The sequence below is a fragment of the Anopheles moucheti genome, chromosome 2 (assembly GCF_943734755.1).
Source record: "Anopheles moucheti chromosome 2, idAnoMoucSN_F20_07, whole genome shotgun sequence".
Taxonomy (NCBI): Eukaryota; Metazoa; Arthropoda; class Insecta; order Diptera; family Culicidae; genus Anopheles; species Anopheles moucheti.
In genome coordinates, this window is record NC_069140.1 from 7,952,733 (window position 1) to 7,978,706 (window position 25,974).

Consider the following 25,974-nt stretch of genomic DNA (forward strand, 5'->3'; position numbering starts at 1 on the left):
GTCATCCTACACCGTCCATCATCTTCAAACAACGAAATGTGCTAAACTCCTCCCGGTATTAGTGGCTGACGGCTTCCAAATAAGGCATTTATCATCATTCCGTAGGTGGCTGGCTGGTTGACTGTTACAAATGAACAGCTTTCCAGCAATGATGCGTTTGACACTGAATGAGACACCGCTCGCTTCACTTGCCAGAGATCTAGAGAGAACCTACTTGGATGCAATCGAGCGGATATTGTTCGTAACGTTTTACCGCTATGCAATCGTCGTGTGTCAGTGCGACAACCGATTCCGACGAATAAAACGCAATAAAAAGGCCCTTCCACCCCCCAGCAGGATCTTTAGATCGTCTAGACATAACCTAGAATCACGAAGATCTAGAGCACAGCGCACTAATATAGCGGCGCGGTTCGTGGAGCAGGTTAATTTTCGGTTTTCTTACAATGCACGACTACCGTTTCAGGCCATTTAGCGGCAGTTTTGGGGCCCGGCACGACGAAGCCAGCGCTCACCTCACACAAGACCCCTTTGATTGCATCGGGAGTTCGGGGTGAGTGGATTGTCAATTTTAAGCCAGCGAACGATCATGTCATTTTGATAAACGAAAGGCAATTACTGCCGAGCGGTATGTGATTCGCTTAGTGGAGCAGAAAACAGGTGTTCCAATTCATCTTCATTGTGAATTTTATTAGCGGTGTGGTGAATTATTAAAAAGTGGTAGAATTCCACTGGAAAGCAAAAATTGCTTCAATTGTACTGATTGATATTGGGTGCTGTCTGATAATTGATTAATGCTATCGATTTTCTGGTAATCGTATTTTATTTTTAAAACAATCCGAGACCCAACAACCCTTAGAATGCAATATGTGTGGAATTTGTGTATATAAAAAAACTTGACGAGATATGAGTAAAGGTTATTTAAAGAACTCCACTCCAATGTGTTATCATTTTGCTGATATGGTAGTTTTGAGGTCTGTGAACCATATAAAGCACTTTGATGAATGAATATTATCGATTCAACAAGGTTTCATGTAGATTACAACTTAGAGGACTTTGGAGCAAGATAACATTCACGAAATCCTCTAATTTCAAAATCTCCACAATTTTAATTTTTATATCTCCACAATGATGGATGCTCCAGTTAGCATCGATTGAACATAAAATGGGAGAGCATAAAATTTTAAAAGTAATTAATACAGCTGGCCCAATATTTAGTAGCTCCCAATACAAACTCCCTTACATGAAAGTTAAACACTAAATAATGTTTCCCTTGATTTCCTCAACCCATGAAAGGAAAATAGTGTTGCGAGAAGTGTTTTTCTTGTATTAAATTGCTTTCAATCGATTTGATATCGTTGTAATTGACCGCTTGATCAGCGAACAAAACCGCTTACTGTTACACCTCCAGGCCGAAGTCTTCCAGGCGAGGTCAAATAACGTTGCGGTCCACATCGTTTGGTGGCGGCCACCAATGGAACGGTGCTTCTATTCATCGCACCGCGGATTGTTAGGAAAATTTCCTTTTTTTCCCCCAACACGCTGCTGCCCTTCCACATGCGATAACCCTTGTCCGTGACCTTCGCCAACCGCGTGACCGTTACGGAGAGCGATCGATCGCAGTAGGCTGGCCTTTGGCAGTGAGCGATAAAAAAAAGCAACTGCAACCGTTTCGGAATGCAGCTTCCGACATTTCCACCTCGTACGAAACGGGATGTTGCTTTGCATAAGAATATTATTTATTCTCACCAGGCAGAAGCTTTCGGAAGCTGCAGCATGGTTTGCTCAAAACAAAAGCCAAACGTGAGAAGCGAGAAAATTGTGCGAATGGGGAATGCGAATTTTCTTAATACAATTTCAAATAGCGATACACGGCCTGGTAGCTCTAGCTCATTACACAGCCGGAGTTGAGCAGAAGAGCGGTGCAAATGTAGATAGCTCATGCTGTTTCCTGGAGGGCCTTTGATTTGAATACACGGAGGCAACAGGACAGCCTGTAATGGACGCACGGCTGACCTTTTCCCTACATCTAAGCATCACGATGGCTGTGTTTCTTGCTGCCAGTGTTGGTTTGGTACGTAAATAAAGTCTCTTTCACATCATGCCACGGCAGCAGAAGAATGATTCCCGCTTGTTTTTGTACGCGTGATGCGGTGCGCACGATGATAACAAGCATTCCAAGAAGCGTACGATTATCTTTCTCTCGCACTGCTGGCCGGGGGCCTGGCTTGTGATAGGCCAGGCGGCGGAAGGACGATCGTAATGAGGCATACACCGAAATCACACCACATCGGCTCGTGGTGAGAGTTTGTTCTGCAAAACGGCGTACGTGTAATTACAAACCGGCTAACTACCGTTTTCCATTCCGCCCATGTCCGCTCATTGTGCTGTCGCGTCGCTTCCGGGGGTTTGTTACCGGTCAGCGTGAGTCTTCTGCATATCAGTCTAGCAGCAGTTGAGTGTTACTCACTTGGTGGAGGAAGGCTGCCATCAGCATTCATTCCGTGAAAAAAAAAGCCTATAACTACCGGTACAGCGGAAAGAACATCACTCGAAATGCTGGAGAGTAGAGACGTGGAAGACGCATCGCCCATAATGGCCTCAGACGCCATCTAGCTGCTGATATGAGATAAACTAGATACAAGCTACTTGTTTGTTCGGGGGGGCCACCATCCACCGTGTCGGAACGATAGTCAGTGTTACTCAAACCGTGAGACAACAGTACTCATTACCGTCCAAAGGAATTCATGTCGAAAGTCCCAAGAGAAGACGCCCGCGTTTGTGAGCCAACTGAGACAAATATTTGATCAAACCTATAATCAAACAGAAGTGAGGAAACGCAACCATTTCAAAGAGGTAATCATCTCGTTAGTTACCGGCTGGCATCTCAATTTGTCACCGATTCCCACGACAATTGATGACAATTGACTACCTATTCTACCTTCCACTATTCCACTATCTTCCCATCGGATCTGCGGCGCCACACCATAATTAGCTAGTGGCACATTATTCATCGCGAATTTGGCACAAAAAGCTTTTTCCGACATTCGCTACTGACCCAGTAGCCTCGACGCATCGTGTAGCGCTTCAGTGTCTAATGCATTCCGGTGATGCTTTCTCGGTGACCGATTCCAATGAAAAGGCGCTCAGAAAAATCTTCTCCGATTAATCACTGCAAGCAAACTGCAGCGCAGAGAATGACGGTGGTGACGATCGCGAGCCAAATGATTAATTAAGGGCAACACGGTCTGTGGAAAGTGTCGTACGGCGTAGCAGACGACAATGTCACAGCTGAATGAAAATAATGAGCGCGAAAGATGGGTGGACGTAAATCATGGTTGGCCCAGTTCTGACAAACACCAGCCAGGGACGACTTCCAGAGGGGGTTTTTATGCGAGCGACGACAAAACAAAAACCATACCCGAGGCTCTTGCGAATGTAAGCGCCATTCGAGCACTTTCTGTCCCGTGATCAAGTTTAGACGTGTGCCTTCGGTTCCATCAGCTGATTGAGCGATCATTGCTATAGCTTCTTCAATTAGCCATCTGTTTTATTGTTCAATCAGCGCTACTAATTGCGTTTTGCGGCAATGGTGTTGTTTCGTGTGCCTAAGATGTCTAAGATGAAGAATTTCGCCTAAACCACACCATGCCGCCAAGCTGCGAAAAAGACCCCAACGCCTGCTCCGTTTCCGTTTGGTGTTTTGTTTTGTTCGCGAAGAAAAACCTTGCTGCGGGGTTTTATGTCTTACTCCACCGTCGTGTGGTGATTTATTCGCGATCGAGTGTGTCCCCGCCGTCGCCGGATTAAGACAAAACCACAAAACGCAATGCGCGATGACATCATTGTCGTGGCGTCCAGTTTGCCTTTTGAATGGGTGCCGGTGGCCACAATCGGGTGATTCTTTTTTACGACTTCACATATCTTCCCATTGCTCGTCCTTGTTGGTGCGTTTTGTGCTTGCGCGACAACAAACGGGAGAGACTCAAACAGTCGCGAAGCGAAAGAAACACCCGTAGCGACTCTAAGGTCGATGGCGCGTGCACTATTGGAATTCTAATTAATTGCTTCGATTCACTTACGCGAAAGGTACACAAGGGACAGAAGAGCGAAAGTAGAAAAAAAAGATAAACAACGCTTCTCTTCGAGTTATCTCTTCTGTGGGGCACACCGCTAATGTTTGGAGCACTCACTAGAAACCACTTAGAAGTGTACGGAGTAAGCACACACGGCTGTCCCGGCAAAGGGAAGGGTTGTTTGTTTGGATGTGGCGCAATTAACATTCCGAAGTCGTTACCTCCTCCGCAAAATCAAAAGCAAACACCAAATCGGAGCGCAAAGATAGCGCGCCACCACATATATACCCACAACACTGTAACCACGCATTCGCCGTCGAGAACAGGTTTGTTCACCTTGTCGGTTGCTTGTGGAAGCATTGTTTGTGGGGAAAGATCAGAGTAGATTAAGGGGAGGTATTGTCCCCCTACTTACCGCAGCATGCCCCTAAAGCCATTTCACTCGTTTACTTCAAGATATGTTGTGTTCCAAGAAAATTGCAGATTTTTCTACCCCATTCTATAATGCAGTAGTATTAATAATATAAAACTTTTTATACTTCTATATGCTGTAGGCGAACACCTTCTATCACAATGCTCTCTGCCCAGTATAGTTTGTCACGTAGCAAGTGTCGCCTGTACCACGTCCCATATCAGATGCGGCAAGGTTGTACACAGGATTTTTGGACACCCTGCGCTGACCAGCCTTGAACTTGTCTGGACGTTGGTAGTGTCGTTATTTTTAGACAACTTCCACTTGCCATACCAAGAGCCCGAAGGAAGCGCTGATGGCGAAAACATGAACCACCACCCCAAAATCCAGCAAACACCGTTGGAACATGTTGAAACGTTTGGACTTTCGAGTGGTCGTTCGCGAGAAGTGCCACCTCGCCAACTTTCGACGAAAATCCAGTTGCCAAAAGTGGCAACCTGCCCTGGCTAACTGTTGCAGGGTGTGTTCGTTTGTATGTTTTCTTGTATCTGTGGAGTGTAGCGTCTGTGTTTTGTTATTTTGCTGGCGTCTTTTGGGAGATAGAATAAGAGGTCTGGTGGAGAGTTCGATCTTTAGACGGTGTAATTATCTGAACCTTTCAAATGCTGTAAAAGATATTGCACGACTCGAACGCCTTTATGTCTTCCAGGACCATGGCCCTAACATATATAGATACTGGTTCTCCAAAACCAAACAACAGTTTAATGTTAGGTCGGAATGTGATACGTTGATTTTGTATATCATCTACAACCTACTTGTCGGATATGTCATATATATCGAAATAGAACAGCTGTAAGAGTATAAGGTTCCACTTGATGGACTATAAAACACAGCAATAAAATGGTATCCTCATTCACTCAACTAGAACACCGTGGATTAGTTGTCAAGAGGCTCGATATACCTAACTCTACTAGGTATAGACGAGGTCAACCTGTGAGGTTTATCTGCGGCCACTTCATGCTGCACCGTGTGATAAAACAATCAAATCAAACTCTTGACAAAACGATGTTGTCAGTTTGTTGAATAGTTGAGTAAATAGATCGTGCTAGTCCTGCAAAGGATGGAGAGCTGTAGATTTGAATGCAAGCAAGCAGCAGCGTATGATCGTGGGAGGACAGCAGCAAGCAAGCGATCGTAATTCGAGTCAAGTCGGTCGAAATGGAAATTAAACACCATCAGACTCTTACATCGTCGAATGCGCAACCGAATGCAGCGACATTAGCTTACGCAAATAGTAACCCCCAGCGAACGTGCATCCCATGGTTGATCGTGTCTCTTTTTGAGAGTGATTGACAAGCAGTGTGTGTGTGTGTAGCAGTGGTAGCAGAATCGATACCCTGCCTGAAAGGAAGTCGATAAATCGCACATTCCGACGACGCATGTCGAGCGACATCGGGTAACCGAGCTGTCAGCAGCGCAGCGTGCAGAGATGGGAAGGATGCTTAATGGCAGCCGTGTGGCCGATGGAATGCACGATTAGATCCGATACACACCAACGGCGTTTGGTATTGAAGGGGTAACGTGCTGTCGTGATCATCCCAAATGTCAGTGGTGAATATCTATCATAAGCGACGTCGTTTGTGTCCTGATTTTGTAACAGTATCGCGTTCACTGTTTTGCTAACGTGCACTTTCTCCTCTCCAATGCAGATGAGCATCCTTTCAAAATCAACTTGCCACTCGAACTTGTTTTTTTTTTATACACCGATCTCAGTCATTCTGCGTGAGGGGCTAATAATCGATCGTGTGACTGTTTTGGGTGCTTCAACAAGCGAATTTATCTGGAAATATGATGACGGGAGGTCGGGCTGGTTGAGATCATCACAGCAGCACTTGGTAGACCTTCAATTTATCGTGCCAGCCTTTAAATAATCGTGGCCTCTTCTTCGTCAGCAACCTGATCCTACCAATGTGTCTGATATACAGATGTGTGTGTGCGTGTGTTGTTGAAGTGAATGATGAAAAACGATCCAAAGATGACGCTGATGAGCGGTGCTAAATGGCGAAATTGAATTAACCACCCAGATAAGTAGAGATCCTCCAGCATATTGGTGTGAAGTTGCAAATTTGGCTATTGAAGGCTGTCAAATAAGGGTTCCGATTCGTTTCGATTCGTTTACATCTCGCGCACCGCGCGTGTTACCGTTGAATGGCGCATCTGATTGATGCTTGAGATTTGCTTAATTTTTCCTTCGTCCGTCCGCCATTTGCCATTTGTCTACGGTTGTTATGGGTGGATTTCAACAATGTGAAGCTTCAGACAATACCGTCAGTATGAAACTTTGTGCGCCCACTCAGGCAAATCATCAGAACGAGTCGAACGAATTGAGTTGAATAAAAATGTCTTTTTCTCCTAGCGAGGAGAGAGAGAGCGCCCTTTCAAGGGTCAAACGAGTGCTAAATGATTTCACACATAAAGAACTGAATGTGATGGGTTCAGTCGGCGGCGGACGGCGAATCAGTTTCACTGCTACCATAACGAGATCTATCGAGCTTGAAATTAAGTGTGCTCTGCTGTGTGGATGATGGAAGTTCCAAGTGCAAGTGCACGGTACAGCCATTGTATGCAAAGTGAATTGAAAAGGAAACCCTGAGCTGAACCGTTTTGCATGTTTGCACCCTTATTATCACACGCAACAACAACAACCTAAACCCCCCAATTTAAACGATCACATGCTAAGGCAACATGTTTCTGGTCGAGAATTTTGATCTAACGGTGTGGTAGATCAACGTGCACTGCACTGAACGAAAGCGTGTTCCCTTCGAGTCCGTTAGAAGGACGGTGTGAACATACTTTACTACTGCTACCGATCAACAGCGATCGTGTGACCTGCGATGCGCCGTGATAATGATGCACAAATGCACTCCGGCGCTGCGATGGATCCGGAAACCCGTACCGGATGGCCATCGTCTTCCGGTGCAACGATGTTAATCACTATCATCAGTGACCTCGCGAGGGGGCGGATTTTTATGTCTAGCCCTGGCATCATCTTGGCGGGAAAGCGCGTTGTTGCGTGCTCTGGACGTGGAAACGCCTTTGCATACAGATTATCGCACCATTCTTCGCGGATGGTCCGTACTATTATTTTTACCTCACAACTACCGATCATCGATTTCGTGCGCTTGAACGTTACAGGTGTGTATTCGCCATAGGCAAGAAAGTCCGTTGGAGCTGCGACTATGGAATAAAGAAAGCTAGATTCTATTTCTGCTATAAAAATATAGAAACGACCAGTGAGCTCAGTCATGATTAACGTCATCAACGCGATGGAATGCTTGTTGTTGAGCATGATCGCACAACATGACATGAAGGGAGTCCCTCGAAGTTCTCCAATGAGTAGATGTATTCCAGAAAGCCCATTGTCCAATATGCCTGAAGCACTTATCGTGTACTTCAGATGATGTTTAGACTAACAGTAAATGTAGTGCTGTCATTCATGATAATCGTTTATCATTGACCCTAACAGTGCCACACGGTACCCTACCAACCCTCTCCACATTCTTCATGTATGTCCATAAAGTTCACAACGAATGTCCAAAGATTACATTCGTAATCAAACAAACCGTGATTGGTGACGATTGTTGTTCGCTAATCGATTTGTGTGGGGTGGAAGATCACGTACGACCTTCCTGCCTTCCTCTGATGGATCAGCTGGATTAGCAAGATATCCAGAGTCTGCTCATCCAATCAACCTTGCCAACGGTGTGCACAGCCAGCAAGTGGCGTAATGCGAGCTTGTGTAGTGATGGTGATTACGGTTCAAGTAATCTTGCCGGCAATGGAATCGTCGTACAGTTTTTTGCTGTCGCAGTGTACTGATGAGATAATTTAACTCACCGAATGTTATGGAAGGGAAAGAAATGCCGTTTGGGTCCTGCTACGTAACTAGCTGCCGTTAGTGGAAGTAGAATAATTCTAATTGAACTGCTTCAGACGAGTCAAAGTGTTCCCATGGTGGCATACACTCGACTGAACTGAACGGTGGTCACTGCTTCTAATGAAAGATAACGATTTATATCATTCGAGCGCTAGTTGAATCCATGATGTGTCCTGCGAGTTAAATCGAAGCGAAAGTCAGAATTCCATCCCAGCGTGCGCATAGCCGACCGCATGTTGTGTCTTCTCTAACGCCGCGTTAGTAAGCGTTCTCACCATTATCTCACCCCGCTGAATGGAGACGCAATTGATGAGCCATAGCTAATGATAATGATCGCACCCGAGTGAAGTTAATTCATAGCCCCGGATCTGTTGCCGACTCCCCACCGGTGTAAACACATTTACTAGTAGTTACATCTCAAAGATCGAAGGTTTCCATCCGGCGGGTACCGGCGACCGGCTTTGCAACGGCTGCATTTCAATCAAAGCTAATTATTGTACAACAATCGAACGCTGACGCTGCTACCGAGGCGCACAAATTGTGCAACGCCAACGGTCTCGGTGTAGTAGTTTATCCGGTGGCAACGATATGGCCTCACCTTGACCAGGGTAACGTTTTAGCCGATGGGAAGAATGCGATTCGTCGAATACTTAAGTTTGATTCTAATCGTGTTTCGCTCAGCATTCGGATCACCTGACGGTTGGAGAAGATCAGGCTACTCGGTATACTCGTAGTAGACAAGTTTTGCATTAAGGTGTCGACTACTAAACAGACCTAAAAATAGACTCTTCCATGGAAATTTATACTATGGAGATGCACAATTGTTCGACGCTATCCAAGATGGGTTATTGTTTAATGTTCGGTTCTAGACTTCAAGTCAAAACTTCTCTTTAGATATTAAGTTTATAGACAGGCCAGCAAGTGCAGAATGTTAGGGTATCACTGAACTTGAACGAAACATCTTTTAGAATTGAAAAAATACACTGAATTTAAAGAATCAAGGCAAATGTTTGAGTTTTTGGGGAATATCTACTTGGAGATTAATTAATTAAAACAATTACCAAATTCTTGCAACAAATTAGGAAAGATCGCCTCGCGCACCGTTCGAATCTATGTTTGTGACGCTTCTACTGCGAAAGTCGTACCCAACAGTCCGATTTATTATCACTCAGTTCAGCTATCTGCTGGAAGCTCCCATATCTCACACTCGCAAACGTACGTACGCAGTATTTGTCGGTAGTGGCTGTGCGCTTCCAGCTGCAGCAAAGACTGTATCAACAACGGTCTTTCTACCAATGCGTGTGTATTTGTATTTTTTGCTCACGTTATCATCATCAACATCACTGACCGCGAGATATAGTACCATCGCCCACTCACCCCCGATCAGTTTCCCAGCTTTTCCATCCCCCGAGGGGCTCGCACAAGCCTGCACTCTCCGGCAGAACGCGACGTCGAACACGACTTTTGTTTTAGTTAATTTTTATCACTCCACGCAACGGGTGTGTAGGGCTTCGCGCGCATAGCAGTTCGGTAGCGTTTGTCGTTTTACACTATTGAATGCTACACTAAAGGTAGGGTTGTGAATCGTGAATGCATTCCGATATCTGTGCAGATTTTAATCATCGCAATGCGTCATTACGGCGTGACATTGATAGCGAAAACGTGAAGGCCATTTAGGCACAAATCGGGATGCAAGTGATGATTCAACTTCGTATGCGAGTTCTTTCAAGATATTCCTAGTTTTGCTTCAAGATTATGTGACATTGTGAAGCGTCCTAGCTGCTGAATCAACGAACAAACGCGCCAACCATCCGGAATTGCGACATGAGCTTATAAAACCTTTTATAGCGCACTGCTCAAATATGCCCCGAGGCACCTGTATACGTGCCTTGAAAAGCGCAAAAAAAAAACCCAAATTCTGATAAACATTGCGTTGGTAGAAGTCATGTGTGGGTGTGTATTGCTCAAGGTACCAAGTCGTGAGATATGCGGCGTCAATCAAATCACGCAGATAAGCTAAATTGTTTTTTTTTTCGGTGGTAAAAATACGAAACGGCACATTCCAAACCGTAATACGCGTGTCAGAAAGGATAACGAACAGCCGCGCTACATGTGTCGTCTAAAGGGACTTGTAAACTGTAGTGCCATTTTCAAACTTCAATCCTATCACAGCTTAAAGGGATGATAGTTATACTCGGCAAACATTCGGCGCTGTTATTAGTACGTGCCAGTCGGTATTTACCACAGATTAAGGTACATGGGGGCGGATGTGCTTGACTTCGTCGTGGTCAGCGGACAATGTTGACTCCGTGAGAAGCACCGGGCAGAATATCTCGCCCCAACCTCGTTATTGTCTAGGCGGTACCGTAGTTCAAACAACCGCCAACCGCTTATCAGATTGCGGAGGAATTCCAGCAGATTGGGACTAGTGGACTTGTTGACAACGGTTGTGGCACCTATCATCAATAACATACCAATTGTATGCGGAGCATTGAGTGATGGTTGTGTGCTTTTTTATCATCTTCACCTTGCCACATTGAAAAATCCTTTTGCGTAGTTTGATAAAGCATTGTTTATTACTATAAACTTATAAAGCTTTTACGTTCTTCTTTATGTAGTGATTTGATTGCAATTTTTTGTCCCACAAACAGTAATTTTCAATATTCTAAAGGAAATTCTAAAGAATTTACGAAAATCACTCCACAAAAATGTATTTTCTCTTTTCTTATGTGGAGCACTTGTACAGCGTACAGGTAAATATTTTGATAATCGTTCAATAATTCTGCCGCCTTTAACAAGCTGAACAAACTGTCTGTAGCTGAACGGAGACACTTGCGTGCTCATCTTACCTATCTGCGTTGCCGCCCTGCCGATGTCCGTCGCTCGAGTACGTCTTGGACACGTGACTATTGGTGGCGAGTCGGTCATTACAACGTCAGATCTTTGATGTGCGGGCTGCGTAGGGCTGGGATGTTCGGGTAATGTTTGTGGCGCATGAAGGAGGGCTGTTGAAATTTCCACATGCAGTTTAACAATTCTCACGCTGGCCAAACAACACTCGACGTACGTCGACAGGCGCTGCACGCCAAACGTGTGTTTGCTATTTTGAAATATTTTTTTTTGCGCAGGAAGCATCACTCATTGTGGACGCCTTCTGTTTCCCGATATCCGTTATTCCGTGTTTTTTATTAAGTTCTAAACAATATGTAAGTGGTAGTGATTTTAATTTAAATCAAAGTTGTTTTTTTCTACGGTACAATACCTGCTTAAAGCTGTTCGGCTCTGAAACAATATTGCAGAGCATCAACCTTGAGGCAATCATATTTCTTATTAGGCTCTGTGGCACATAATGAAAACACATGTAGACGACTTTAATCACACCACATTATTATTTTTTTCTACTTTCAGAACCTTCTTCCAGGCAAGGAGAGTATCAACATGCTTAGGATTGTGATGCTGTAGAAAACGGTTCCACTGCTATTCACAGATCGTTTGTACTAGGCAATACACATCACATACCCACAATCGAGTTACCTGTGCAGCTTTTCCGGAAGCTGACCATTTTCTAAGCATTCCAACCACATCAACCGAAGCATATCCAAAATGAATGGTTTATCTACGCTTAACAGACTGTTAGGAAAAAGAAACAAAGATGGTAAGATTGTCTCGTTTTCCACGATATAGCCACTACAGATCGCTTACGTTGCGTACAAATTTTTGTTTCAGTTTCCAAATCAACCTCCAACCTTAGTCGGTCCACTACCAACCTGGACGCTTCTAGTCACTTCAACAACAAAATCATACAGCTGCCGGTGGTGGCGAATGCACCGTTCGAGCAGACGTTCCGTGTGACGGTGTTGCTGCCACGGGATCAGCTATACGTAGCGCGCGTCGGGGCCAAAACCAAACTCTCCACCCTGCTCGAGATGGTCTGCAGCGACAAGTTGCTTGACGCACAAAAGTATGTCTTTCGCCATCCGACCGACTTTCAGCAGGGCTTTGAGCTGGACATGAACATCGGCGAGGTGGGACTGAGCGAGGTTCGGCTGATGTCGCGAAAGGAGCTGGAAGCGTTGCGTAACAGCGATTATCGGTTGAGCACAAGCGACATCTTCCGAATGCACCAGAAGACTGCCCGTGAAACCTCTGGTGGTACGTCCGTGTCGTCGTCCGATTTGAGTCGCACATCGAAGCTGCCACTAAAGACGACCTCACCGTACAGCTCCACAAATTCGCTCAATTCAATGGACTCGTCCGGTGTTAGCTCGAGTTCCCGAGGTGGTGGGGGTCACGGTGGTGCAAGCAATGGCACTACTAGTAACGGTCACAGCCAAACGGGACCACCAGTAGCACCGACGCGTAAGAAACGACTAGCACCGCGTCCACCAAGCCAGAATTCTATTCCCGAGGTGCGCGTCCCACAGCAAACACCGCATTCCAACGGAACAGGCGCAAATCATGGTCCTCCGGAGGATCACATTTTTAAAGAACCCCAGTTACCTCCGTACTCCCGACAAAATTTCCACGTATCCACGCCAAATCTATACGATCGCGAACTGAAATCAGCTGATATTATCAACAATAATAACAGTACCGGTGTGAATATGAAACACACCACCAGCGATCGTAATGGGTATTCTGCGGATGTGCATAACAATAACAATGTTCATGAGCCGCAAACCAAGATGCTGGAGGAGGAAGATCGGAAAAACCTCATCAACACCAAGACGTCGTACAGTACGCTCAAGAATCGACCAACGTCGATGTACATTATACGCGAACCGGACACGAACACGTTGCAGCGATCGAGTGAGAATGGTGGTAGTATGGTCGACATTCATCAGCACCATTCGCGTGCATCGTCCAGTTGCTCGGACGCGAAAGATCCGCGGGACTTTCAGGATATGCCAGAACCAACACCACGAAAGCGCTTGAATTCTAGTGGTAAGTGTGATATGTGTAAATATATTACCTTCAATGTTTAATTTTTTTTTAATTTTTTAGCCAAAAAATCCAAAGCCCCAGCACCACCGCCGAGAGCAAAGGCCACCATCACACCGGTTCCGACCCCTTCGCCGAGAATACTTACTCGTTCGACACTTGATTTACTTCGGGACAATGATGCGGCCATATCCGAGACGGATTCTAACTTCAGCAGCGAACCGGATGATACGCAACGTAATAGAGGTAGGATGGGTTGAGGCCGTACTACTTATAGGTTTACATAATACATTAACGCGACTGTTTATTTTCTGTTCTATTAGAATCGCGATTGAATGCTGTCAACGGTAGTGTCCACCGAGCTCCATACACACCGCAGCAGCACCTACAACAGAACGTATCGAAGGTGATGCTTAACGTAGAGCAGGCTCCGTTAAATGATCCGGTCGTAACATCGACCACACCAAACAGTGGCGAAAAGAAACACCAGAAGAATGGATCAACGTCGTCTGTGTCTATTAAAATCGTCAGTAATGGTGTGAACGATACACCACCGAAACCATCGTCCACCACAACTCCCATCGTATCAAAAGTACAGATTGGTGGTAACCAAACAGCTTCAATGGATATTCCTGCTTCGCCCGGAGACAACAGCTCGGACGAGGAAATAAAAATCTACAACATCGAGTCCGGAAAGGCTTCGGTGAAGAAAATGCCGGTGAACGGAACGGAAATGGAGCAGCAAAATAAGGGAGGAACCTCTGAAATCATCTCCAATGGATCCAAAATGAATTCGTCCTATGGTGAAAACAACGAATCTACCAAACCGAATGGTGCATCCGCAGTGTCAGAACAACAGAACAACGGTACGGTGGATGAGGAACAGTGGACGTACAAGCTGCCAGCACCGCCAACTTTTGCCGATTCTTCCATCAAGGCAAGCGATTACGATGAACGTGGACAATTTTATCGCCCAGCGTCGACTTTCGTGGATAATACGACACTGCGCAGTGATATGCTTACAGTGTTGTCGGATGAGCCAACGGAACGCATCGAACCGTTCATTCAAGAGCGCATACAGACCATGCTAGACCTCACGGCAGGTCGGGAAACGATGCCACCACCGTTCTACGCTTCAACGATGGAACATCGACCGGAAAGTCCGGTGAGTGTTTCCACCGAAACGGATGCGACCACTCACGTTTCAGAGGATGTTCCACACATCAGCTCGGATGTGGAGGATGGCTACCGCGTACGGGAGAATGACCGTAAGGGAGGAGACAAAAATGGCGAACCAGACAGTACGCAAGAGGCACGCGAAGTTTGGCTGCAAACACTGGAGAAACGTCGGGAGAAAATAATCGAGGGTGAGCTGGCAACGTTGAGTGAAGTGATCAGCGGTGGTAAGCCAAGCCCAGATGGTTCCACGATAATTCGCACGCAGTCGGTAAACGAAAGGAAGACTAGCGTCATGAGTGAACTCAACCAGTTGTTGCGTGAAGGTGTCGAGCTAAGCCGAAAGGAAGAGACAGAAATTGCCGTTGTGAATAGGAGCAGTTTGGCTAACTTCAAGATTTCCACCTATAGCAGTTCGGAAAACAAGGAAAATATCATCACCAGCACCACAAACAGCACGATCGTCGAGAAGCAAATTCAACCTCCTCAACGGACTGAGAGTGAGGAAAGTGTAAAACCGGTTGTGACGAATGGTGTTGCCGAATCGAATTTGATTGCCGACAGCAAGGAAGGCGAAGCGGATGTGATTGTACGTCGAAAGATATCGGTTGATTCGATAACCATACGAAAACCTCATTCGCTTACCCAAAGCAGCGACGAGGATGATCCTATCGGTCGACAGAGCAACGGTTATTCGGCTTCGAGTGGAAGCGCCAAAAAGGAGTTAGCCCCAGTTAAGCGCCGTAGCTTGACGATGCTAAACAAAAGTCCACGTGTGATCAATCGGTCCGATTCGTTCCACTCGACCCGATCGGATTACATACAGTCGCTAAATTCTCCTGCCCAAACCGGTACAAATGCATCCGGACTATTGCATCTAACACCGCGTAGCACGTCGTACATTTCACTGATCGGTGCACAGCGCTGGGAAAATCGGGCCGCTACAAGCGCTTCGCTAACCGCAGCGAACTCTTTCAATCGCCGCAAATCGACCAGTGAGCTGAGCATCTGTGATTCACCGTCACTGCAGAGCTTGGAGGTAATTAAGAACATCCTAAACACATCGCGCAAGAACAGCATTAACAATCTGCACCAGACTAATGGCAGTGCGGTGGAAGAGGCACCGGTGGAAAATGAAATTATGTTGCCTTCGATGGCTGCTATCAAGCGGAATAGTTTTACCGACATCTCAACGCTGGTACAGCTGAATGGTACCGGTAAGGCGCATATGAACGGTGGCAGTTTGATGAGTAATGCGGTGCGCAAGGACAGCATCGAAGAGGCAAGGGTAGAGCAAGAACCTGAGCCAGAACCGGATCGAAAATCAAAGCAGGATCCAAAGCCGGATCCAATCCCGGCGCCGATTAATAATGCAGATGTCAACAAAACGGAGGACGTGAAGGAAGTGGAACAAAAAGTTGAAAAAATGGCGGAATCTATCATCGATGAACCGAAACAGCAGCAAGAACATGTGGAGAAATTAATCGTGCAGCAGACAGTAGTTGAAGAGAAAATTAAAACTGAGGAAACGGAATGGAATGGTAAACCGGAATTAACACTAGATCTGGCTAGTGAATCGAAAAGTGACGACGAAAAGTTGCAGAACAAGCAACAACAGCGGCAGATCCAACATAGCACAGTTACAAAAGAACCACAAACGACGGTCGTAAGCATTACCACCACCAGCACGGTTGTGAGCAGTAGCGATAGTTCCAGTGTTGTAACTGCTGCGTCCGCTAACGAATCCGACACGAAGAAGTGGACCTATCAGGGACCGCCGACGATAAGCTTTGCGACTTGGAACGAGCGACCGAAGATCGACGTATCGATCAAATCGGATCGAGATTATCGATTCGGTGGCAGTTCCACGCTGCCGCGCGGTTTCCGCAACGTGAATAACGTAAGCAGCACGAAGATTAGCATCGGCCCGGGAGGTAGCAGCACCACGACGACGGTGGAATCCACTTCCGCCGGGTACGTACGGCAAACGATCCACGAGGTCGATCAACCGCAGCAGCAACAGTTAGATGTTGTTTCGAATGTGCCATCTGCAACAGTTTCTTCCGGGCGGCAGCAGCAACAGCAGCAGCAGGAGGCTACGCCCGCTGTGGTGAAGCTCTCCGCAACTGCACTGAAGCCCACTGCAACACCACCCGGCGAACGCTTACCGATCGTGCGTGCCGTCGAGTACAAAAAGAACGTTGCTCTGCGCCAAGCGCCTCCACCAATTGAGCCAAAGCCTTCCTTCTTCTACGAAACATTTTCGCGCAACGATTCCACCAACAGTTCGGCAAGCTCTACCATCGGTACGAATGTCAGCAGTGTAAGCATTAATGGAACCGTTCCATCCACTAGCATCAGCACCAACATTAGCCGGCTGAGCTTCGGACCCAAACCAGCAACCGTGCTACAGCCGACGGTGCGTGGCTTTAAGTCGCTTGACATCGAACCTACGGGATCATCCAGCACCAACGGGATGCCCCGATTGCGACCCGTGTCTATGATCGATACAAGCACGCTACGGAAATCCACCACGACCATTCCATTAACATCCACCGTGATGGAGGAAGATACGGCGCCGAATTCGCTGCCCTTCTCACAGAGTACACTACGCCGAACGGGGCTGAAAGATAAAATACTAGCGAAAGATCCAACGCCCGTTACGGAAACGGTTACCGCAAGTACCAAAGTGAGCGTTACAACTGCTGCACCGGCACCTGTGCGGCCGATTTCTCTGCCGACGGCGGTACCCATTCCACCACCCCCCGCTCCAATGCCGTCCGTCAAAGCCTCTCAACCGGTTGTGCGAGGTGCGATCGTGAAGAAATCTCCCGCGACCACACCGGCAATTGATCCGCGAAATGCACTTTTGGATGCCATTCGAAACTTCAACAAAGATTCACTGCGGAAGGATTAATGAAAAGCTACTTCCTTGGAGTAGAATTAGCAGGTGTGGCTTTAATGTTTGTATATTTTCCTTGGTTCTCTGTTGGATGGTTTCTTCATTCCCTTTTTAAAAAAAAATGTATTCTATACATACATTTACCCATTTGTGTTGTATACCTTTTGTTTTGTTTTAAGTTCTTATGTTTAGTACCAATCTTTGGTGCACGCTTTGCATGCATATTTTTATTGTTTCCCGTTTTCTCCCGATAATCTTAATTGGGTTTTATTAATTTAGCCTTCCACAAATCTACCACCAGCTTAATGCTAACATAAATAAAACATTTGGTGTTTGTGCAAAAAACTTAGCACGCCTTGCACAACACACTCGTTATCTTTGAATAAAAGACGGTAGCTTAAAGAAATGCTATCCGCACAGCCGTCGTTTGTGAAACGGCGTGTAAATGAAACAAACTGATATAAATAATCCACAACACACACACACCAGGTACTCGGTAAGCAGGGACTCTTAAACGAGCACATGATAGTATAGGGTAGAAATAGAAAACGGCTACCACGCTAGCGAGGATAGTTGTGTTGTAGTCAGCATAAAGTAAGGAAGCAGGTGAACCTTGTAGAAAGTCCCAATACAACGAAGGTTACACGTTTGTGGGCATAACAAAAAGTAGCGTACGTGGCTGAGCGTAAAATGAGCAGAGATAGGCTGGACCCGTTTTACAGCTGGTTGTATATTTCATTACTGTATTGTTAACTTTTTAATGGGAAGTGTCTAATAGTGCAGTCTAATAGGAATAGTATGAAATCAATATGTGGATATTAAAAGATTACTAATATAATAAACTCCTACCGCATTGTGATACTGTCGATGAAAGAAATTAAATAATAGAAATGGACAGATTAGAAATAGTAATTAGAAGCGGATTAAAGTCATTGTATGTAGCAGCTTCCCTTTGATGTGGCGCTTATTTTTTTTTTAGGGATAATATGATTGTTTACGCAGATTTTTGAAGACTTCCTACTTCGAAATTAATTTGGACGCATTATTTTTTTTAGCTTTGAGCATTTTTTCTGAGGCGTTTTAGAGCTGATGGGTCGCGGGCGGTATGGTTTTTTTTGCAGTAATATGACCAAACTTCCAAAAACAGTATGTCAGTTTAGAATTAGGAGGTCGCTAGGGCAAGAATAACCAATCAATTTGTGGACGCCTCCAGATAATGCTATCAATTGCATGAAAAGTTGCGTTTCTGCAAATCTACTCCTGTCGAAATATGTTGTTACATTTTTATTGTGGCAATATTACTTTCAAAAATTCTTTTCGTGCATCATACAAGTACATGTAGCGTCTTTATACCCATGTGTTTGTCATCGCGTTTACAAGTGTCTCATTTTGAAAGTAATGATTAGGTAAACTACTCCTTGACGAGGCAACTACATCATTGATTTAGTTGTTTATCTTTCGTTAACGCCGTCTCCGGTTAAACATTCGCAAAGAGAAAATGTTCTCTTTGGGTTGTACGCCTGAAAGGTATGCAAAATGGTGTTTTTGTTAGAGATTCCTATGTTATACAAACCCCTTACTCGAGTGAGTGCTATTGACGATCTCATTTCCACCCGCAGGAACGAAAAGTGCACAAACAGCGAGAGCTTCACGGTTACTCCAAATTTGGTGAGTAAATTTTTTTTTTCCTTAAAAATTATTTATTTATTCTATTCTATCTATTTTTTAAATATTTTTTGCAATAATCAGAGGTAACGAACTGCCTTTACTAAAGCAAACATCTTAACTATGTTAATTGCTTACGCCATGCAAATTATGCTTCATAAAAACTAGCATGCAATTTGCATAATGCCTATAAAATATGAAAAGTTAAGAAAGAGTGAGGTAAGTTTTCCAGATATTATTTATCTTTAAAATCTTATCAGATGGATTTTCAAATAACATTACGAAATGAAACATATCACTAAATCTAATCCTCCAATATCCTTGAGTCCCTCTCCTGCCGGCTCTTTATTGACCATTACTTAACAATTAAAGTGCATCGCACAAACACGTAAGACCAGATGGATAAGATAAGGTTTTCTCACATTCAAATCCAGTGCTACCTCACATATCGATGGTGATATTCCAAATCTCCTTCCTGTGTCGTGATAGCTTCCGTGTGATATCGCAACCCTAATGTCACGTCCTCAACACGCCGGTCTTCTGTAACCTTCTCCGCGAACCGCTCCCCTCGGCCAGCGAAGCAAAAGGCCATTCTTCATTCGTCATGTTTGGAAAACAGTGTATTTCGGTAATATAACTACGATAAGGATTACATCCGACCCAATCCCCCCGATTAGAGTCACGGTCTGTACCGTGCTCTGTTTCAGGGTTGGAGGCGGCGATCCTGCTTACTATTTAACCGTCGCGCTACCGATGGGAAACCATTTAGTCTTTAACCGCACACCAGCGCTCAGTGGTCAGGATGAAGCTTAGCTCAGCAAGTGTGAGGGTGGCAGCTCTGCTGCTGCTCGGCGTAATTGTCGTTGCTTCGGGCAAATCGGTCGAGAAGATCCGTCGCCCTTTCCCGGGAATTGAGCGGATCGTTGCCCGCAAGCAGGGCATGGTTCCGCCAAAGGGCTACGTGTCACAGAACCCGCGTACGGTTGAGGGACGCTTCACGTCGCGTGTGAACCACTTTGACCCGCAGAATCGGGATACGTTCGAGTTCAACTATCTGCACAATGATCAGTACTACCGTCAGGGTGGCCCACTGTTCATCGTTCTCGGTGGACACTATCCGATCAATCCGTACTTCATGGAGAACAGCCACTTCCGCGATGTGGCCGCTCTGCAGGGTGCCTGGTTGGCCACGAACGAGCATCGCTACTTCGGTGACAGTAACCCCGTCCCGTAAGTAGCCGCGAGCAGCACCACCCAGAGTGCCAACGAATTTCTAACCAGCCGTTCTTTCTATATTGCAGAGACTACTCGACCGAGAACTTGCGGTTCATGCGCACGGAACAGGTGCTGTTCGATCTGATCGAGTGGATCGATTTCTTGCGGCGCGAAGTTGTCGGTGACCCGAACGCACGCGTCATTCTGCACGGTTTCGGCTATGCTGGATCGCTTGCCACCTGGGCCCGTCAGCGCTTCCCGAACATCATCGACGGTGCCTGGGGATCCAGCGCACCGGTGCGTGCCACCGCCAACTTCGAGGAATTCGCAGAGGAGGTCGGCATCATCATCCGCAACAGGGCTGGCGCTCAGTGCTACAACCGCATCTTCCAGGCTTTCCACACCGCGCAGAATCTGATCGATGCCGGCGTCACCGAATTGATCTCGGAGATGTTCAACACCTGCGACCCGGTTGACACCACCCAACCGCTCGAGATAGAGCTGTTCTTCTACGCCATGATGCTTTCGCTCGAGGCGGCCATGGTTGAGGATCTGGACGCTGACAATATTAACCGCGTGTGCGATGTAATCACCGACGAGCAGTACGACACTGGGCTGGAGGGTCTGGCCAACTTCCTGGTCGAACGCTACTCCGACGCACGCGAATGCTTCGATCTGTCGCTCGAAAACTTTGTCCAGTATCTCACCGATCCGGCCATCGATGCACCGGCCAACGTACAATTTGGACTGCGCCAGGCCACGTACCAGGACTGTACCGAGTTTGGTTACTTCGAAACCACGTCCTCGCCGAACCAACCGTTCGGTAACAGAGTGACGTACGATCTCTTCCTGGCCGAATGTCAAGCCGGGTACGGCGATTTCCTCACCCAGGAGGTCGTGTACGAAGGCATTCGTCTGACCAACTTCCACTTCGGTTCGACCGATCCGCGCACCACGAATGTGCTCTTCACGTCCGCCGAGATTGATCCGCTCCGTGCCGTGTCCATCACCGAGTACACGAACCTGCTGGCAAACGCCCGCGTCACGCCGGGAGCATTCATCACCCAGGACATCATGTCGATCAGTGGTTTGGATTCGGAGGAGCTGCTCGAGACGAAGCACATGGCCGAACAGTACATCAGCACCTGGCTCGGTTCGCCGATCAGCCCGTTCCGGAAGTAGACAGCTCGTTAGCGTAAATAGGTGACTCCCGGAAGCCCTTCCCACCTTATCAGCCTGGTGTGGAAAAGGCCTCCCGTCGAGCAACAGCCGCGAACCAAACATGTACGCATAAAGCAAGTAATAAAAACAATAATCTTACCAATAGTAGCACCCCTCGCTGTTTCAATGCTTCCGTTTTTTGGTTTTGCTTTTTTTTCTCTCTCTCTACTTGCCTTTATTGCCGCAGCAGGTGGATAAGAAGGCGATAGTCGACCGGTTGCCGACACTACATGAATCGTTACAAATTTTGAACCGGCCCAATTTAGATAAGGTGTCCATGTTCGAATTTCTGGCCGTCGATGGCCTTATGGTTTCGTTTGTGGCTGATTTATTGCTCCATATGAGAAGGTCTTGAAGCGGTGCGCGGTTGTTATCGCACATCGTGACCAAGCAACTAGCTGTGCTGTGACGAATCCATTACGTTCTAAGGAAGTGGAATCGCTTGAAATGATTCCCAGTATGTGCTAATAAATTAACATTAATGGGTAATTCTTCAAATACTTAGAATTTCGATTAACAGCTTCTAATTGGTGTTAAAACACAGCTATGAAAGAAGTTAAACTGTTGGATGCTGCAATGTAAACGTTAGTTTGACATTTCCATGCACTCATAATTACGCCGGTTCGTTGTTTCCCTCGCGTTGAAGTCTCCTTTATCATCTGCCTACTTCAATCATTCACATTCACTCACCTATTTTCTTATTACCCTTCGAATCGTACGCATACATACATGCAACGATCTTGCTTACGCACATTCCAAATCTGCACACGAGTACATACACCATCAACGTCAGAGGTGCGATGTGTTATCATTAAAATTCGCCACAACTCAAGCCGTACTTTCCGCAACTTGCAAGACAGATCCTTGATAAGGGCCTGCTTTATGGTACCCGGCATGGACGATTTTGGCACGGCCCTTTCCGTTACCGCACGCCGCGCAGATTGAGCTCCCGCTGGTCGCTTCTGACTAGTGTAATAATAATTCAAATCGTGTTCGGCGTGTGATAAACATAATCAAGCATCGTTGGATGAGTGGGTACTATACGTACGCAATCCGGAGAAAGAAGAAGATAGAACAGAGTTGGAATTTCTAACCGAAGGCAAATTGAGTGGCCAAATGAGTGCCCACACGGACACCCGAAGGATGGGCAAGGTGTTGCAGTGTTCTGGGCACCGGGACTATTTAACCAGACCCGACCGGCGGCTGACCATTCAGTTGTGAATATTGTTAGTGCCGGGAAGGGGAACAACAATCGAAACAGGATGAAATTAGCGCTAGTGCTGCTGGTAGCAGTGGCGGTCGTGTCGACCACACTCGCCAAAACGGTACCGTCCGGCAAGAAGTCCGGCCGATTGCCGATGGAGCTGTTGAGCGCCATGTTCGGTGACTTCCCGATGCCGAAGGTGCCGGAGAATTACAAGCGAAACCCACGCACGGTTGAGGGCCTGTTCGAGTCGCGCATCAACCACTTTGACCCACAGAATCGGGATAGGTTCGAGTTTAGATACTTCATGAACGACGAATACTACCGCCCGGGTGGTCCGCTGTTTATCATTGTCGGCGGACATCATAGAATCGACCGTGCAATCTACTTCATGGACGATGGCCACTTCCGGGATGTGGCGGCGCTGCAGGGTGCCTTTTTGGCCACCAACGAGCATCGCTACTTCGGTGACAGCTCTCCAGTGCCGTAAGTACTCATACCGAAGGCATCCACTTCGGGAGTGCCAAGAATTCTAGCTAATGGGCATGGTGTCTCTACTTCCCAGTGACTACTCGCCCGAGAATCTGCGGTTCTTGCGCACGGAACAGGCTCTGTTCGATCTGATCGAGTGGATCGATTACCTCAAGCGTGAGGTTATGGGCGATCCGAACGCACGTGTCATTCTGCACGGCTTCAGCTACGGTGGTGCACTGGCTTCCTGGGCCCGTCAGCGCTTCCCGAACATCATCGACGGTGTCTGGGCGTCGAGTGCCACCGTACGTGCGACGGTCAACTTCGAGGAGTTCACCGAAGACTTTGGTAACACGATCCGCATCAAGGGCAGCGACGAGTGCTACAGCTCCATCTTCCGTGCATTCCACACCGCGGAGAACCTGCTCGATGCAGGCCTCACCGACAGGGTATCCAGCATTTTCAACACCTGCGATCCGATCGATGCGGACAGCCCGCTCCAGGTTCAGCTGTTCCTGCATCTGATGGTGCTCTCGCTCGAGCTGTCCATGTTCGAAGACTTCAACATCGAGAATGTGGCGCGCGTGTGCGACATGCTGACGGATGACCAGTACGATACGCCGATGGAAGCCTTGGGTGCGTACCTGCAGGACCGCTACGACGACATCCGTGACTGTTTCGACCTGTCGTTCGAGAACTTCATCTCGATCCTGGGCGATGAGTCGCTCGATGCCGTCCAGAACCAGCAGTACGGTTTGCGTCAGCTGAACTACCACATCTGTACCGAGTTCGGATACTTCCAGACGGCAATGTCCCGCTACCAGCCGTTCGGTTCCAAGGTGACGTACGATCTGTTCCTGGAAGAGTGTGCCGCCGTGTTCGGTGACTGGCTGTCGTCGGATGTGCTGTACGACGGTGTGCGTCTGACCAACTTCCACTTCGGTGCGACCGATCCGCGCATCACGAACGTGCTCTACACGAACGGTGGTATCGATCCGTTCCGCCATGTTTCGATCACCGAGTACACGAACCTGCTGGCAAATGCTCGCGTCACACCAGCCGCCTTCTATACCGAGGACATTCGCCCGATCAGTGGTTTGGATTCGGAGGAGATGCTCGAGACCAAGCACATGGCCGAGCAGTACATCACCACCTGGCTCGGATCGCCGATCAGCCCGTTCCGGAAGTAATGAGGGAATTGGGAAGGAATGATGAAATCCTGGAAGATGTTCCAACATCTCGCATCGCCACCATCAAGATCTTGCGATGTTGCGTAATGTAAGCTCACTTAGTGTGAACAATTAAAAGCCATAAACGATGGGCTCGATATGGCGACCCCCAATCAATGCCTGTGTTCCATTATCGTTTAATTCCATTATCCGAGGGCCAATGTGTTGTGAGCGCTATCGCACAATCTGTGGAGCGTTCATTTGAGACAGCATTTATGGCGTTGCTGATATAGTAAGGTTTGCGGTCCGCTCGTAAAGACAGCTGGAACGATTAATTCGATTAGCGTGTCGCACGCAGTTGTTCACGATTATCGCAATTACGTACTTATCGCTGGAAGTTTAAGCAGATTAGCGTGTTTTGTGTTGCCATATATTCGAGGCCCTTCTGTCGAAATCTGACCATAAAGGGCAAACCCTGTACCATTTGGTTCTCTTGCCAGAACCCTGGCAACAATCGGGCAAAGGTCTTTGCAGGTGTTTCTTACACAGCTTAGCAAAGTTACGCACAGTCAAATGTTACTTCCGAAAGTGCCTCTGTTTACATCTCTGCCTATCTGGAGTTATTATCGTGATCGTGGAACACTTCGTCGCTCAGAGCTACTAAGCGTGATGCATCTTATCGAACGATCACGTTTACCGCGGGAAAGGGATTAGCATTGAATAATCGACCCATTTTATCTTTCCTTATCTTATCAACACCTAAAGAGTGCGAAAGGGACACACTTCCGATTGCGGCTGATAATTGGTATTTGATTAATCCAATGACACGATACTGATTCGTACAAACAGGCTGTAACAAGTGTTACGGGAGTAAACAAACGCTGACGTGTAGGAGTTGCGTAACATTATTATTATGCAGCATCTGCTAAACAATTCGACCATGGTGTTTTGGGCCACTTATTTACATCACAACAGTTGTTGCAAGTAATCTGTCACACGTTTTCAATCGTCGTAAGACTCTGTAATGAATTGATTTGTTTCTTATTCACACAGTACACATTGTACTAATTGGTGATCTTAACCTGTTAACCGCTTTACCCGAGAGGATAACGGTTCACAAAATCGTTCTTCAATTGCACTGCCCGATAGAGACTCGGGTAATGTATTGTTTCGCGGGAGTCGCAACCCCTTAACAATTCTTGAAGGGTTAGCATGCCTCCTTGTTGCAAAAATGTTCAAAAGTCTATGCATCTTGGATTGAAATTCAGCTTCAACAATATTCACGCTAGGTGGCGCTGTTGTAGTGTTTGTGACGCCTAAAAGTATGCCATCACAATGCAATTTTGGTGTACTATTCTGACTCTTTTTCATACAACAAGATTGAATAATCAAAGCCTTGATATGGACCATATTCCGCATGTACAGGTCTAACTAATCACTGTCAATTGCAATCATAAATCAGATTAAGAGATCGATTGATGTGAGGTGTTATAAACCTCATGTGACTTTAAGCGTTTCATCGCCATCAACTTAAAATGTGACCTAATGTCACAATCTGCTGATATCTTCTCATAATCTATTGGTGTAA

The 25,974-nt window shown here is 46.6% G+C and overlaps 3 protein-coding genes across 3 annotated transcripts in view; all 3 read left to right on the forward strand.

The window, feature by feature from the left end:
• The window catches only part of LOC128310588 (uncharacterized), a 61,078-nt gene extending 42,697 nt beyond the window's left edge, over positions 1-18,381 (forward strand). Inside the window, exons 3-6 of the mRNA XM_053047269.1 lie at positions 11,831-12,077; positions 12,149-13,366; positions 13,427-13,609; positions 13,687-18,381. Of these exons, the coding sequence (XP_052903229.1) occupies positions 12,026-12,077; positions 12,149-13,366; positions 13,427-13,609; positions 13,687-17,456 (5,223 nt within the window). The 5' untranslated portion in view covers positions 11,831-12,025 and the 3' untranslated portion in view covers positions 17,457-18,381. The remainder of the gene's footprint in view (positions 1-11,830; positions 12,078-12,148; positions 13,367-13,426; positions 13,610-13,686) is intronic.
• Positions 18,382-19,908: 1,527 nt separating this feature from the next.
• Positions 19,909-21,503, forward strand: LOC128298273 (putative serine protease K12H4.7). The gene is made up of 2 exons (XM_053034019.1): positions 19,909-20,336; positions 20,408-21,503. The coding sequence occupies exons 1-2, from the start codon at positions 19,909-19,911 to the stop codon at positions 21,501-21,503; spliced, it is 1,524 nt and encodes a 507-aa protein (XP_052889979.1).
• A 1,301-nt stretch (positions 21,504-22,804) lies between these two features.
• LOC128298497 (putative serine protease K12H4.7) lies at positions 22,805-24,407 on the forward strand. Its single transcript, XM_053034247.1, has 2 exons — positions 22,805-23,232; positions 23,312-24,407. The coding sequence occupies exons 1-2, from the start codon at positions 22,805-22,807 to the stop codon at positions 24,405-24,407; spliced, it is 1,524 nt and encodes a 507-aa protein (XP_052890207.1).
• The last annotated feature ends 1,567 nt before the right edge of the window (positions 24,408-25,974 follow it).